The 14,409-nt window shown below is 42.3% G+C and overlaps 1 protein-coding gene across 1 annotated transcript; it reads left to right on the top strand.

Moving 5' to 3' along the window:
• Nucleotides 1-51: 51 nt before the first annotated feature.
• Nucleotides 52-13,171, top strand: bin1b (bridging integrator 1b). Its single transcript, XM_079236995.1, has 14 exons — nucleotides 52-367; nucleotides 6,214-6,294; nucleotides 6,383-6,437; nucleotides 6,530-6,624; nucleotides 7,094-7,189; nucleotides 7,302-7,409; nucleotides 8,543-8,628; nucleotides 8,772-8,847; nucleotides 8,940-8,995; nucleotides 9,076-9,120; nucleotides 9,892-9,934; nucleotides 11,774-11,830; nucleotides 11,922-12,023; nucleotides 12,162-13,171. Exons 1-14 carry the CDS (start codon nucleotides 287-289, stop codon nucleotides 12,261-12,263), a joined length of 1,083 nt encoding a protein of 360 aa, XP_079093121.1. The 5' UTR covers nucleotides 52-286; the 3' UTR covers nucleotides 12,264-13,171.
• The last annotated feature ends 1,238 nt before the right edge of the window (nucleotides 13,172-14,409 follow it).

The raw sequence follows: 14,409 nt of genomic DNA, 5'->3' as shown, positions 1-14,409 counted from the left end.
AATACCTCTCCATATCGAGTCTCCATCATTTAACAGTGAGAACAGGCCGATCTCTGATTCTATCCCAAACTTCCACCTGCTTTTTGTCTTGTTTTTTGTTTTCCTCACACAAACCGGATTAAATTACGCGTTGCACCTTTAAGAAGCTGTCACCGGATTAGAGTTACGCGCAGCTAGTCAGGTCTCCGTCCGGAAGGGTTTTACGCACCGTCGGTTTCTAGAGTAGGGTCTCCTTCAACGGTCTCTCTTCTTCCACACCGCCGGGGAGCCCTCCACGCCGCGCGACATGGCCGAGATCGGGAAAGGGGTGACGGCCGGGAAGCTGGCCATCAGCGTCCAGAAGCGGCTCACCAGAGCGCAGGAGAAGGTACTGTGTTCCTGTCACTGAAACCTAATCCCAAATTTAACCATCTAATGCTACTCGAGTAGTAGTACTCCGTGGTGGTGAGGGTGCATTATAATGCATATTAATATACGTATATAAGTGATATATTAAGGGGGTTTATTGGGTTCCCTTAACGGTTTAAGGGGTAAAATCTCAACAGCATTAGAGCCTTCCATCAACTTCACCCTTAAAATAACTATTCCACAATAAGATGTCTTAAATAGTGTTAATACACAGTTTATGAAGTACAATCACCTTCAGAATACATTAAACTGGGGTCAAACGGTGAATACTCAGAAGTAGTATTTAGGGTTTCACAATAAAAGTCAGCAGTTGAAGCAAAAGAAGGGTCATCCATCAAAATACACGATTCAGGAAAAAAAAAGTTCATTCATAGATTCATATAAGTCCTAGTACAAGTATAAAGTATACGTGTGAAGCAAAAGGCTGTTTGTTGTTTCTAGAGATGGTTATGCTTTTAGATCAGAATAAAAAAAAAGGATATCAAATGTTCATGAAGCAGGATTTGTCACATTTACAGTGACGAGCAGCGTAAAAGTGACAGAATGAAACCCGATCAACAGTCTGGGTTATTATGGTCTGTCCTAATCACGCTCGCTGCTTAAGGTTTTACCCTCTAATCACCTCAGAGGCCCACAGGAGCGCTGTCAGTCAGGCACAGAGAGCCGGTCCTCGTATTGTCCTCACTTCGTCTGTCTCTGCTGGCTGTGTTTCCAAAAAGGACTCGTGCTGCTGGACGCGTGTAACTCTAACCTCCTCCCTGAACTCTGCTGAGGATCTGCTCCTCCTGGCAGCTGCACGTGTTCCCAACACCTGCCGGAGTTCAGATACTCACCTTTGGCTTTGTTTAAGCCTCTCATCTTGTTCCTCAAGTTATATTTCCTGAAAGCGTTAAGAATCGCAGTGGGGTTTGGTGGAAGGGGTTAGCTTAGCTTAGCATAAAGACTGGAAGCAGAGGGAAACTGCTAGCCTGGTTTGTTTAGTCTGGACACAACTATAAAAGGGAGTTGCATTATGTGCTGAAACTATTTATGTTGTATCATCTGCCTTGTGTTCTGTGCAGCATCAGTGAATCAAATATAAACACAAATAAGTCATTATTATATAACATTATTGATGCATTCATGTGTTCATCAGCTTAATGTTGCAGCTGATGACGGTGGAGCTCATTTTAATGACTTTATTTATTTGTGGGCATGTGCAGAAAGACCAAATTATGAAAATACTCAAGTATAGTAGCAGTACCTCCAAATTGTACGTAAAGTAAATTTTCAATATATTGTTGAAACAAACGCGCTGTTGATCTTTAGGGCTGTTGTATCATTAAGTACTTGTAGTTTCTTTCAAATACTTGTAGTTTCTTTCAAATACTTCATAAAGAACTGGAGTTTATTTGGATGAAGAGCTTCTGTCTGCATTAAATGTTTCAGATGTGAACAGTCGACATTTTTACAAATATCAGTTTCCCAGTTTCAGGAAGTGGTAAAAGACCTGATCTCTCAGAAAGACTTTCACTTCTTCTTCTTAAATAATACACTAATAATATAATATAACTCAGTCTCGGGACAAACGTTTCGGTTATTCCAGATGTCGTCAGCCCACTTTACGTTATTTTATTATATTTCAACAAACTCGTAATTTTCGAACAAAGTCGACGATCATTGGTTTAGCCAAATACATATTTGTAATTATTTACCAGATTATCAGAAATGCTGACTTTTGTGAATTTTTATTTGCTATCTGCAAGAAATATCAGCTGCATTTAATAGATATAAATATACCAATCAGTGATTATTAAAAAGCCTCAGAAGTTGTAGCTAGAAAGGTCAAAGGTCATGAAAACGTAGGCGATGTTTTTGCACATCTGGAGACACAGAAGAAGAAGAAAAACTTAAATATATGAAATTAAAATGAATTCTAATGAATTCAAATGAAAGAAGAGAGTTTATTTGTTTCCAATACTCTGTAAAAGTTGAAGGGTTTGGTTGACGGATGCTAAAGCGCTTCTTAGGTGTGCAGGGTTCTGCTGGGGAACCACACCCAAACACGCCTGAAAGCCTTGAAATGAAAAGTCGGAGACGTCCAGGTTCCCCTGCAGGAAGCGTAGAATCCTCTGAACGGCTCCTCGGCCGGTGTCGTCTTGAGTGACGGCCGAGAGACACTGAGCTGCGGAGGAAGGAGGAAGGTCAGAGTATCGTCTTCCCTGAGAGGCGGAGGAGGAGGAGGGGAGGCTCAGCTGTCTGCCTCCACGCCTCAGCCCGTCCAGCGCTGCGCCCACAGGCCTCATGTTGGTCCTCATGCCGCCGGGTTACTGTTTGTTATCTTATTGGGACTTTTTACATCACAAGTCCGGCGTTGTTTCACCTAAATGTGCTTTTAAAGTCAAATTACAACTTCATCTCACTTTATTTATACAGAACTCTCAAAATGCAGACTTAAATTATATAATTATAGCTTTTTTTTTCATAATATTACAACTCTGCAGATTCCCCCTAAAGTGGCTTTAATTATCTGTCTTACATTTCTCTTTCTATGTAGTGTATGATTATTTTATATATATATATATATATATATATATATATATATATATATATATATATATATATATATACATATATATATATATATATATATATATATATATACATATATATATATATATATATATATAAATATTTATATCAGAGAGAAATAATCTTTTGTCTGACTAAAGAAAAAATTTTTTTTTCTTTTTTTTACAGTTCCAGTTAGATCGACAGTGTGCAGTGAGCGGGGATTTTGAATTTAATTCATTAAATTCAAATTCATTGAATTCAAATTCATTGAATTCAAATTCATTGAATTCAAATTCTTTAAATTAAACATTTATATGATATATTATTTAATATCTACATTTCACGTCTTTTATTTCCCTGTTAGTAATAATTTGATTCAGACCGGCTGACAGTTGTCATCTGGTTGTCATAGTGATGTCTCATGAACTCAGCTGTGCCGCCGAGCATGCTGGGAAAATTCCCCTTCCGTGGAATCCGGATGAGTGCGGTGACAGAGGAGGAGGGAGGGAAGGAGGGAAGGAGGGAGGGAAGGAAGGAGGGAGGGAGGGAAGGAGGGAGGTGGTGGCCTTTAGAGGGCAGCCGGAGACCCCAGGACTTTTACCCCACAGGGGCCACAAAGACCCCCAAGGGCCCACAGACTCACTTAGGGGCCTTGCAGGTTCATCCATTCATCCTAATGCGGCCCCTTTTTAGGCAGTTATTTCATTTAATGAATGTTTTATAACTCTTCATAATGCAGTTGTAAGCAGATATGAAGAAGAGTTAATAAATGCTTTATAATGAGGACAATATGCTGAAACATAGTTATATCATTATAAAGTTGCATCCTCATAAAGAAGTTGTAATTGTTGACAAACACTTATTAAACGTCCTTAAATCTATATTATGAACATGCTATTAAACGTCCTCATATCTGCATTATAAACATGATATTTAACATCCTTGTATCAACATTATAAACATGATATTAAATTGACTATAAACACGTTATTAAACATCCTTATATCTACATTATAACACGTTATTAAATATCCTTATATCGACATTATAGTGTGTTATTAAACGTCCTCATATCGACATTACAACATGTTATTAAATATCCTTATATCGACATTATAGTGTATTATGAACACGTTATTAAACGTCCTTATATCAACATTATAAACACTTTATTTAACGTCATTAAAAATTATAAGCATGTTATTATAAACATGTTATTAAACGTCATTATATCTACATTATGAACATGTTATTAAACGTCCTTATATCTACATTATAGTGTGTTATAATAAATAATTATAATTATTATTAATTATTGTTCTTGCATATAGTATTAGAAGTGTAAAATTATAAAGTGAAGCAGTCGGCCATCCTGATGCTTTTCATGATTCATAATTTGAAGCTAAAGTTATCAAACCTGACAGTTGACCTGCACACCTGTCCCTCCTCCCTCCCTGGACTCCCTGCATGCCTGTGTGTGTGTGTGTGTGTGTGTGTGTGTGTGTGTGTGTGTGTGTGTGTGTGTGTGTGTGTGTGTGTGTGTGTGTGTGTGTGTGTGTAGGGGGTTATCTATCTATAGCCCTCCTGGCCCTCGTCACTCTTAATACCCCACAAACTGCCTGTGTGTGTGTGTGTGTGTGTGTGTGTGTGTGTGTGTGTGTGTGTGTGTGTGTGTGTGTGTGTGTGTGTGTGTGTGTGTGTGTGTGTGTGTGCTGCGGGGGTATTTTTGAGGGGTGAAATTGAACACCGACGGGTTGCGGATAACTCTGAGAGCACACACACACACACACACACACACACACACACACACACACACACACACACACACACACACACACACACACACACACACACACACACAGATACAGTGGTAAAGTACTGTGTGTTCCATTCCACCTGAGTTTACAGCATGAAAACACAATCATATTTCCAGGCTTCACGAGAATCCCCTGAATGCACCACGAAACCTGTGACAGGTGCACAAAGAGCCGACAGACACCGAGAAGGACACACCAGTTGTGTTCTCCAAATATAGATCCGGATTTTTATAGACACTGCAGCAATTTTCCATGAATAAAAACAATAATAACACAAAGTAACAGAATGAAGCGAGTCAAACAGAAGAGTAGACACATCTAATAATGTAGACTGCTGATACTTGCAGTGTGTGTGTGTGTGTGTGTGTGTGTGTGTGTGTGTGTGTGTGTGTGTGTGTGTGTGTGTGTGTGTGTGTGTGTGTGTGTGTGTGTGTGTGTGTGTGTGTGTGCGCGCGCTCAGGCAGCAGGTGTGTGCTGCAGCATGGGGAAGTCCCCGCCGTGGTGTTGACGGCGGTTTGTGTGTCCGTCACAGGATTAGGGCGGCAGGTGGTGCTGATGGCGGCGCGAGGCTCAGATTAGCCGTGACCTTGTCCCACCAACAGCAACATGAACGGAGCAGTATTCAAATGTACAAGCCTGCTAGTCTGTATTATAATATTGTTTATTACACCTTTTAATGTGCAGCAGAGGAACTGATCCAGCAAAAGAGGCAGATGCAATTTTCCCTTTTCCTCAGAAAAATTTAAATGAAAAAAGATTGTTTTAATGTTAATGTACTAAAATAACAAATACAATCTTTAAACATGAAATAGTAAAAGATATATTTAAAGATAGAGAACGTTAATTCAAAGTTCAGAAAAAGAAAAGAAGAAAAGGAAAATATATATATATATATTTTGAAGTAAAAATATTTTGAAAAAATATTGAAAAATCTTAAATAAAAGAATAAAAAATGAATTAAAAATAATCTAAAAAGAGAACAAATTAGAAATAAGTAAATAAAATAGCTGATAAAAAACAATAAAATAACAAATACAATCTTTAAACATATGAAATAGTAAAACATGTATTTAAAATAGAGAAAATGAATTCACAGTAAAGAAATAGGCATTTAAAGGAAATCTAAATAATACAGAAAACTAAGAACATTTTGAATCTTCATCTTCTCGTAGTAGTTTTCTGTCAAATGAGCCACATCTTCATCCAGTTTAAATCAGGACTTTTGAATCAGATTTTAATCACCTGGAGCTCAGGGAGCGTCGTGAAGGAACTTGAGATGGTGCTGAATATTCTCATTCAAGATTGTGTCATCGGGCCATTTGGGCTCTGACCTCTGACCTCCGTGGGTTCGCTTCCCCAGCCAGCGATGAGATGGAGCGGAAGGAGATATGCATTGACAGATTAACGTATTGATCGCGTGTCGTCTCCTCTGCAGGTCATGCAGAAGCTCGGCAAGGCAGACGAGACCCGAGACGCCGCCTTCGAGGAGATGGTGGCCAACTTCAACAAGCAGATGGTCAGCAGCCATTTTATTTTATTTATTTATTAACGTATATGTGTATAAATAAACATCTATATTGACTCCGCTGTGTTCGCTCCTGCAGACAGAAGGCAGCAAGCTGCAGAAAGACATGAAAGCCTACCTGGTAGCAGTGAAAAGTGAGTAACCTGTGACCTCACTGTACACCTGAAGCAGTTATACTGTACCGCGTCCCGCCAAGAGGCCGACATGACCCTCCTCTGCGTTGCAGCGATGCACGACGCGTCCCGCCGGCTGCAGGACTGTCTGGCCGACATGTACGAGCCCGACTGGTTCGGCAAAGAGGAGATGGACGCGCTGACGGAGGTGAAATATGAACGTTAAATGTGATATCCATGGTGCACGTTGGAGTGTAAATGGTGCATATTTAAAAATCACAAAGTTCCCAGCATGCTTCTCTTCCCTCTTCCTTCCCTTCCTGCGTCCTCTTCCTGCTTAACGCTCTTTCTTTCTCTTAACTGCATGCGTGTGTCCTTCCACCCTGAAGGAGATGATAGAGAAGGAGATGGACAATAACTTGGAGGTAAACGGCAGACAGCAGCCAGTGGTTCCCACAGCTGAAGCCCTCTGGCTTCATGCTGGGAACACTGGTTGAGTGCTGGTGTTAGACTAGAACCTAAATATCCGTAGTTAAGAACAAATACTTCTACTTCCACTGCACGACATCTCAGAGACAAATGTACTTATTCACTTCACTAAATTCAGAAAACTGAACTGTGTGTGTGTGTGTGTGTGTGTGTGTGTGTGTGTGTGTGTGTGTGTGTGTGTGTTTCAGGACACAGACACTATGTGGTTAGACTACCACCAGAACATCACCGACAAGTCTCTGACCTCTCTGGACTCGTACCTGGCTCAGTTCCCGGATATCAAGGTCTTTGATGTTTCTTCTTTATAGATATTTGTATTCATGTTCTAATCACGTCTCAGATGTTCCTGATTATGAATCAATGACAGCAGATAATCTGACCTGAGATCTGCCGCAGGCTCGCATAGCCAAGCGCGACAGGAAGATGGTGGACTTTGACAGCGCCCGGCATCACTTCAGCTCCTTACAGAAAGGGAAGAAGAAGGACGAGGCCAAGATCGCCAAGGTAACCCCAGTGTGTGTGTGTGTGTGTGTGTGTGTGTGTGTGGGGCTGATGAATTATGGGATGTGTATGCAGTGTGCATGTGTCCTGCTGCCTATGTTGAAGTTTAAAGGAATAGTTTTTGCCTTAAGGTGGTATGAGTCGCCAGACAGTTCATACCACCTTAAGTCTGCTGCGGCTTGTGAGCTAATTAACTCGTGTTTTATTTGTTACACTCTTAACTGCTAATTAACATGTTTGTGTCTTGAATTGTTTGCTTTTCTTCTTTCTCTCTCTCTCTTCTGTTCTTCCACTCCTCCTCCTCTTCCTCCTCCTCTTCCTCCTCCTCTCTCTTGCATGGTGTGTGTTGGTTAGCAAGCAGCCCTGTTGGAGATGGCGGCTCCCAGCTGGGCTCAGGGTTTGCTATCAGCCCACCAGGTGGCTCAGACTAACCTCTCCTTCAACCAGGTGAAACTCTGGTTCATCACTGACTCCTCCCCCCCCCCCCTCCTAGCCCCGCCCCCTAGCCCCCCGGCTCTCCGCAGGCTCTTTGCACACGATCACCAGATTTCTGTCCAAATCCTTTACCCTTTGTCGATGAATCCTCTGACTTTTCTTCTAGCGCCGCCTTCTCCTTTCTAGTTATTTGATCGTAAAGCTGAAAATATAATTATTCAAATTACAAGAGTTTTTCTCTGTTTGAGGATCATTTTTCATCAGTTTTATGGATTTCTTCCTCCTCCTGTAGGGATTAAAACATGTATTATCGTATCCCTACTAAAGAAGAAGCTTCTTCTCTGATGATCATGTGTGGAGATCCTCCCTGTAATCTGATCCCCAAACCATTGTGTACATGTTTGTGTCGTAGAAGAAGAAGTTTTCTTCAGATTTCCCTTTGGATGCTGACAAGCATTCATGTAGTTATGAAACCCTGTGTGTGTGTGTGTGTGTGTGTGTGTGTGTGTGTGTGTGTGTGTGTGTGTGTGTGTGTGTGTCTGCATGCTGGAGAGCTCTTTTTTAAACCTTAAAATCAATGTATTACAGACACACAGGTATATTATTATTCTGTGTGTGTGTGTGTGTGTGTGTGTGTGTGTGTGTGTGTGTGTGTGTGTGTGTGTGTGTGTGTGTGTGTGTGTGTGTGTGTGTGTGTGCAGGCCGAGGAGGAGCTGGGTCGAGCTCAGAAGATTTTCGAGGAGCTGAACGTGGAGTTACAAGACGAGCTTCCAACACTGTGGGACAAGTGAGACTCTTCTTCTTCTTCTTCTTCTTCTTCTTCTTCTTCTTCTTCTTCTTCTTCTTCTTCTTCTTTAGTTACGACTCGGGTCACATGTTTAAAACCGTGTGTGTGTGTGTGTGTGTGTGTGTGTGTGTGTGTGTGTGCAGTCGTGTTGGCGTCTATGTTAACACATTCCAGGGCCTGGCAGGTCACCAGGAGAAGTTCCACGGGGAAATGAGCAAGGTGAGTGGGCCTGTTCTCGTGTGATTGATCGATTGATGGATCGATCAGAAGATGTATTGATCCGTCTTCATCTGCTCTGTGCGTCTCCTCAGCTCAGCCAGAACCTGAACGACATCATGACCAAACTGGAAGAGCAGCGGGAGCAGAAGTAAGTGGAGCGTTCAGTGTGAAGGTTCATGGTGGTGTAGAGAAATGTATTCATGTCCCTCACGCCGCCCCCTACTGCAGAAAAGATGCTCCTGCAGCAGCAAAGACAGGAGACGGAGCCAAGAGGTAAAATAAAGGCTGAGCATGCCACATATCCAGACCATTAACTCGCTGTTTGTTTGTGGCAACAATGGACCGTAACCTTCTAATGAACCAAACTAATATCAAACTAATGCTAAAATATCTTCTACAGCCTGGATTTATTTGTGTGTCTGGAAAGATACTAATCTGAGATTCTTCAGAGGAAAGGTGTAATTGCAGCAGAAATAAAATGTAATTTTTATGAGAAAAAAGTGTTATGATGAGGGTCAACTTTTCTTTAAATGAATTTGAAGTACTTTTCAGAGATCAGTCTTTAGTGATCTTTTAGTGAGAAGCTAATCTGTAATATAAGGGTTTGTTTGGGGCGTTCAAAGCCTAAAAGTTCATCATGCACATTTGAATAATTCTGTTCAATCTATTTCCGCCCCTCCTCACAGTTCTTAAAAGCTCGGCTGAGAAGTGAAACACTATTATCATATCGTCTGTAGCTTCACTGTTTGTGTGTAGGGAGGTTTCTCCACTGGTCCGGGATTCAAACCTGTAACTCCTTCTGCTTCTCTAACTCTGATGCACACTTTCTGCCTGCTTCTTGTTTTGTCCATAACATCCGGAAGACGTGGTCACGTGACACCTGCAGGTTAACCTGTCGAGAGCAGTCGATGTTTGTTCAAAGGGTGTTGTCGCCCTCGTGTGGATGAAACGGAGAACTGCATGAGTTTTACGCTTCTTCTTCTTCTTCTTCTTCCTCTTGTCCCTGTTTTCATGCACCCTCTCCTGTCTCGATCTTCGTCTCAGTGAGGAAGCCAACCACAGTGAATCAGCCAGCTCAGCACCAAAGGTAAAGTTAAACATCCGGCCGTGTCCTCATGAGTGAATCCACTCTATCTGGTTCCCTCCAGCAGTAGAGTCATGTTGATGAACATTAACTTACCAGAACAGCTTGTCTAACACGCATCCATCCTTCAGTGTACTAAAGTGTCTCTGTCTCCCTCGCTGCCTTTGCATGCGTGCACGTGTGTGTGTGTGTGTGTGTGTGTTGTGGGGTTTTGATTGGACCCTCCTGGTGGTGCAGAGACCCGGTCCTCCTCTCGGTCCTCCTCCCGGTCCTCCTCCCAGTCGGCCTCCGCCCCGCCTGGTGCCGTCTCCGGACCAGCGGCAGCAGCGGGTGGACCCGGCAGAGGACGAGGCCTCGGCGTCTGACGCTCACACAGACTCCACGACGCCGACGCCGCAGGTCAGACTGAGTATTCTGCCTCGACATCCCGGTTACTGTAACGAGATCCCTCTGTGTGACTGTAACCTGCAGGGCAGATATATACAAGCTTCACATGGACTGCATTCATTTCCCCAGATAGTAAACCCTCCTGACCCGAGTGTGTGTGTATGTGTGTGTGAGGCAGTGTGAGCCCTGGTCAGGGGTGAACCTGCTGGATTGGGATGTGGAGGTATTACAGCCCGTCACATCTCCCGCTCCCAAGGTGGGTGTGCCTCGTCAAGATCAACGGTTGGTGGAGCTGAAGGGGTTAAAGACGTGTGTTCACATGCAGATGTTAAAAAGCTGTGAGCTCAACTGATCTCACAAAACCAAAGAAGGTCGAAACGTCTACAAAAACTCTTCCACAGAAGATACTAAAATTGGAAGTTTGAGTCCTCAAAAGTGCAGTTTATTCCACTAATCTTTGCTCAAACTGCATGTCAACACAGTTTCTAATATTTTGTGTGTGTTTATTTGAACGTGAACACATCCACTGCATGGCCTTTCAGCCTTCCTTTGCATGCACATGTTTGTTTTTCTTCTTTCTTATTAACTGATCAGAGAATCTGCAGCAGATGTTTCTGTCATTTGATGAAGCTTCAAGCAAAAGCTACAAAAACATTGTCAGCTTTTGATGTGGAGTTCCCTTAAAACCCGTAGAATTCACGCGTGCTTCCTTGCTGTTTTAAGACTTTGATGAAGACCTGCACACTTTGTCTTGTCTCTATCTGCACCACGGAAGGCGCCATCATGGGACTCATGGGTAAGCGTGGGTTCCTGTGCTCTCAACGCAGAAACGGACTCTTTTGTTTTCTACAACGATCTTGTGAAGTAGATCAGAGGAAGATGGACTGTAGACAAAGAAATAACAGCATCTTTTTCCATCAAAACCTCCTTCCTTCTCCTTTACCCCTACCACCCGGGGTCGTGACCTTTTATGGTACTCCTCCCATCCTTCCACCTACCTTCCCTCCTGCTTCCAAACCCGCCACAACGCTCCACAACCCCCTGACCTTTGGTAGCGAGAACAGGAGCCCCAGCACGAAGAGGAGCGATGCCCGGAGGAGGCCCAAGGGGGCTGGGATCCCGATGAAAGCAAAACCCCGGCCGGCTGGGAGGATGCAGAGGCAGCTACGGGTCAGGAGAGCGGCGTCGATGTCGCTCCGTCGTACAGCGAGCCCAGCTGGGACGACGATGGCGCCCAAGTGGGAGGTGTCTGGGGGGATGAAGGAGAGGCCCAGGTAGGGTCGGATGATAGGGAGGCAGGTCTCGAAGAGCCTGGAGTTCAAGGATCCCTAGTTAGAGTCACCGAACCCCCTTCTTCTTGCTCCTACTTTCTCTTTTCTTCTGTTGAATGCGTCCCACCTTCTTCACACATCTCAATAACACACCTGGACCTTCTCTGCTCATTCTATGCTGCAGAGTGCGGTGACCAATGGCTCAGACGGAGGAGATCTCCCTCCAGGATTCCTCTACAAGGTTAAACGACACACGAGTAGAATTTAGAGTCACGGCATGCACTTTTTGACGAGGTTTCATGTATTTTCAATGAACACTTTATGTACGGCAGGTCAAAGCGGTGCATGAGTACGCGGCCACCGACGGAGACGAGCTGGAGCTGAAGGTCGGAGATGATGTGCTGGTTTTGGCCTTCGAGAACCCAGATGAACAGGTACCAGCTCCTCTCTTCCTACTTTTCCATCGACCGAGCACGGCATTAGCGACTTTTGCAAAACAAGTTTCGTTATGAATATAAATTTCAACCTGTTGACCGATCGTAAACATTTCTGCACTGTGTGTGTTTCTGCAGGACGACGGTTGGCTCTTGGGGGTGCAGGAGTCTTACTGGCTGCAGAACAAAGATATTTCAGTCAAAGGCGTTTTCCCTGAGAACTTTACTCAGAAGGTTTAAAGGTTCATGCCACTAAAAAAAGATTTCTCCCCTTTCAGTGCCCCAAAAAGTCCTCAAACGTAGCTGTGACTGGAAAAGAGCCGGTGGATTCGTCACTGATTGTGAACACATTAGGAAACACATGATCTGTTTGTGTAGATGTTACACATCTACACAAACCAAATTAGTAAAAAGGGGATTAAGTTTCACCCCGACTCAAAGTGTACAACCTAAAATGATTTATTAATTTTGTTTTGATTTCCCATTCCTGATTATTTATATGCCGAAGTCAAACGAGACACAAAACCCCACTTTGTTGGTGAAATTCAAAAAGGATTAGTAAGTTGTGGGTCTGTTGTATGAATGTGAGAATGTCTTATGTCAACAGTTCCTTGCATGAAGCATTTGATTGTTTGTCTTGGTGGCATCGCTCCATGAGGTGTCCTAGAATAGAGCCCTGGGGAACACCGCCGATATTAACAGGAGGGTCGCAATCTATTCGTTTCGTGGGCTTATAGGATCATCAAAGGGAACAGTAGTTTTTATTTTACTGGCCATTTTGAGGACATGATTAAATGTGTGGCTTACATTTTCTAATGCACATACGCTTTTATTTTGGTTTTGAGTCATATTTTCATTGATGGGTGAAATGCAAAAACCTGATCTGAACCTGAATTTTTCTTCATCTGCTTAGTTCATACATTGGGACTCTTTTCAGACCTTTTCTGTGAATTTGACTGGATCTCTGTGCTCCCAGCTGAGACGTAACACTGCATCACTACTGTGCAGACACATTTTCTCTAGAAGTCAGGCCTTATTAAACAAAGTTGAACCCATGCAAACTGTATTTTTATATTGTGTGGAGTTGATGAATAAGGTGATAACTAATGCACCGTCTGTTGGATCGAGTCAGTGTCATTAAAGATGAATGAAACAACACGAGTTCCTTCTAACTTCTGGATCTGCACAACATTTACCTTCCAGATGTATAAAGAGTTTCATCAATAATGTAATATCTCATCGTTTACACAACTGAAGGTCCAAGGCTTCCCTCAGCCATATCTTTAATCGCTCATACTTCTGTTTACGACGTTTTGTTGCTGTTATACTTGTAATTCTTCGTGTAACTATTAAGACACTATTGGACAAACAACACATGATGTGCTGCAAACTACTCTCTCCGGAAGAAAGAAACAACAAGAAGGAAATCAAAAATACATCATGAAAAAAGATGAATAATTGAAAAAGTAAAAAGAGATATACCTTTTAAAGAAACCTGCACGTCTATTTAAAAGAGAGAGAAAAAAGTTAAAAATCTAAAGAAATATTACTTAACACTGTTGAAATAAAGAGTGAAATCAGCCCAATGACACTGTTTATATATTGATAACTGTTTTAAATTGTTAATAAGTGATGCCAATTTATTTGGCATGTATTCTATTATATGTTTTAGTATAATTCAATTTAAATCCACTAACGGATCAATTTACGATTTAATCTATATTTCTTTGTGTGCAGGCAATGTTTTATATTCCAAATGCACGAGGATAATATGTTTTTATATGCTGCAATGTTCATAATTCACGACTTCATGAAGTAGATGTTTGTGAAAGTGCTGCACGGCTTCAACCAGCAGGGGGTGCCTTTGAGTGAGTTGCACATTTAAAGTAGTAGAATTAGTTTGTTGTAGTTTTTCTGCAGCTGGACGACAGAGAACACCCACAGTAAGCTCCTTTTGTTTCTGTTGTTAAAAACTACATCTGGCTGCAACATACACAAAGTAACTATAAGTGCACATTGCTTATTATCGTGCATTCATGCTTATTCTTTTTGATTCATGGAAATATGCAGCAACAGTAATCACACATTCTGGCGACTGCAGAGTGACCTTCGGTGTCTCTATAACAACAGGAAACCCAATCATGTGGAAACCACAACAGGCCTCATAGAGAGGGGGAGGACGAGGGAGGCTTCCTCTACTCCAGCAGACACACATTCAAATATTGTTTCTATCTTAGTAAATTTACAGAGCAATAAACAGATGTTCTCCACTTATATTTAAAGGACCGCCATGTTTTTAGACTTCATATCACAACTTTGTCCTTTTGTTCTCCGTCTCTAAACATCCATTGTGTTGCACAAATCAACAAAAGCCAACTCCTTATCA

This window comes from Taurulus bubalis (assembly GCF_910589615.1).
Source record: "Taurulus bubalis genome assembly, chromosome: 21".
In the NCBI taxonomy this organism is placed as follows: Eukaryota; Metazoa; Chordata; class Actinopteri; order Perciformes; family Cottidae; genus Taurulus; species Taurulus bubalis.
The sequence above is the reverse complement of the archived record's forward strand: the minus strand, read 5'-3'. Positions and strand labels throughout refer to the sequence as shown.